At 37.1% G+C, this 2530-nt stretch overlaps 1 protein-coding gene across 1 annotated transcript; it reads left to right on the top strand.

Annotated features, from left to right (window-relative positions):
* The first annotated feature begins 1136 nt into the window (after window positions 1-1136).
* Window positions 1137-2294, top strand: LOC133315950 (uncharacterized). The gene has a single exon (XM_061517638.1). It carries the CDS (start codon window positions 1137-1139, stop codon window positions 2292-2294), a length of 1158 nt encoding a protein of 385 aa, XP_061373622.1.
* The last annotated feature ends 236 nt before the right edge of the window (window positions 2295-2530 follow it).

Consider the following 2530-nt stretch of genomic DNA (forward strand, 5'->3'; position numbering starts at 1 on the left):
ACTTGCCACGAGTCGCAAGTAGACCCAATAAAATTGAAAAAAATCAAAAGAAAAAATTGGATAAAATACGCGGGTTAACTTGTGACCTACAATGAGGTATATGAAAATTACCAAATTTTCAATTTTTTTTTATTTTTTTGGATTAGAAAAAAATTGTGGATTAATATACAAGTCACATATGGTAAAATCGTGACACAACACAATACTAATTTGTGTCATTTATCCAAACCCAAACATGACCCATTTTATCTCATGAATTGACACGACCCGCATTTTGATGTGTCATACTCGCGAGTCATGACATACAGTGGCGGAACCAGGCCAAAGATTTAGCCCGTGCCAAGCTATCACAATTGTAAATTGTAGTTAGTGCCAAGCTGCAAATCTGAAGGCAATGTCTTGACCCATGCCAAGCTATCATCTCACTAGATAAGCTATCATGCCAAGTTAGCTGGTGCCTTAGCACTATCATAAAGCAACTTGGCTCCGCCACTGATGACACGTTTTGTGATCTTGAGTCTTAATAACACTTGTAACTTTAATATTTTTATTTCATCACCCATCACAGATCCGCCACTATTCCGGCAAAACAAAAAAAAAGCCAAAACAGATATGAGATTAATCCACAGTATATTTTTTCCTCTCTGTTTTTTAGGCATTCGCTTTTTTAATTTATTTTTCATAAATCTTTTCCATTCTTGTATGCTTGTGTGCCTATATTTCGTTTTATGTGTGCTTTCTCTCATTATAGTTTTTTATCTCTTATTTTTACGGTATATTTCTTTCTAACTATATGCCTGCCTTCAACTATTAACTTTCACATGCAAGCCTAAGTATTGGAGAATAAAGTGAGAGCTGCCACGTCAACAACAGTTAGTTAGCAGTGCTGTTATGATTGTCACGTCAGCTAAAGTCAGTTAGGAATATTGTTATTCTTTCTGATGAATGTAATCGTTATTCTTTCGCTTCTGCTTCTGGTTTTGTGCCTTTGTTTTCCATGTATAAATACTGGTGGTGTAATCCTTTGAGCAATGAAATAATATGAGGTATTCCATTTCCATTATGGTATCAGAGCTCCAAACTGGAGCTCTGGTATAGCAAAAGAGACACACGAGAGTTTTCTACTTTTCTTCATCATGGAGGATCAGAATCCTAATACAGAGTATACAGAGGAGGAAACTTCTGAGATTCATCAACATTCCAAATCACAACCTTCTGAATCACATCCAATTCAGTTACCTGATTTTCTGACCAATCCTTCTAATCAGTTTTTCTTGCATCCGAAAGAAACACCATCGGTGGTGTTAGTTTCACCGTTGTTGAATGCAAACAACTATCACACATGGGCCAGAGCAATGGCAGTGGCTCTCATCTCCAAAAACAAGATCGGATTCATCAATGGATCCATAACTCCACCGCTAGAAACAGATCTGAATTACTTCGCTTGGCAAAGGTGCAACAATATGGTAGTAGCTTGGATTCATAAGTCAACATCACAGTCTATTGTGCAATCGATCATTTGGATAGAAAATGCTCAAGATGTATGGCTGGATCTACAGAGAAGGTTCTCAAGATCAGATGTATTTCGTATTTCTGATCTTCAAGAGGAGATTTACAGATTACAGCAAGGAGAGAAGAATGTCACTGAGTTCTTTACAGAATTGAAAACGTTATGTGATGAACTCGATAATCTTAAACCACTTCCAGTATGTAAATACAACACACGTTGTTCTTGTGGAGGATATATGAAGATGCAAGAGTATCGAGAACGTGACCACATGATTCGGTTTTTGAAAGGTTTGAACGACCAATATTCACAAGTAAGGTCTCAAATCATGTTGATTGATCCATTACCTGATGTTACTCGGGTTTTTGCAATGATTGTTCAACAAGAACGTCAGTTTCAAGGAGAAATTCGCTCAACAAATCCTATTAAAGCTCAAGCTTTTGCAGATATTGATGAACGTAATATGAGTAAAAGATTTTTCAATGGTCGTGGCTCGTTTTCTGGATTTAGAGGAAGAGGTAGAAGTACAAATTACAATTACAGTGGACGCAATTCATCATCCAACACATATGGTGGCCGAGGCATAATCAACAGATTATGCACGCATTATGGGAGATCGAACTATACAGTAGACACATGTTTTCATATCCACGGTTTTCCACCACGTTTCAAAACTAGGAATGATGTTAATTCTATCACCAATAGTGCAGCTCAAGACACACGAAGTGAGCAATCTGGCCTTCCATTCTCTAATGATCAGTATCAACAGATTCTAAGTCTCTTGTAAAGAAATACAGCCATTTCCAGTTCAGTGCCACATGCAACAAATTTTTCACAACTGTCAAACATGAGTACCAACCTTATGCAACAACCAGGTATTTCGAATGTGAAATGGATACTGGATACCGGTGCTACTGATCATGTTACATTACAGTCTCATTTGTTACAATTGCAGAGAATTAAGCCCATTAGAATTAATTTACCTAATGGTGATTGTGCTATTGCAACACATTGTGGAAACAT

Source organism: Gastrolobium bilobum, unplaced genomic scaffold (assembly GCF_033153095.1).
Source record: "Gastrolobium bilobum isolate Gb01-03AN ecotype WA unplaced genomic scaffold, APGP_CSIRO_Gbil_v1 utg4923, whole genome shotgun sequence".
Classification (NCBI taxonomy): Eukaryota; Viridiplantae; Streptophyta; class Magnoliopsida; order Fabales; family Fabaceae; genus Gastrolobium; species Gastrolobium bilobum.

Excerpts from the sequence above, each read along its gene's own strand:
- LOC133315950 (XM_061517638.1), top strand. The coding sequence starts at position 1,137 with ATGGAGGATCAGAATCCTAATACAGAGTATACAGAGGAGGAAACTTCT.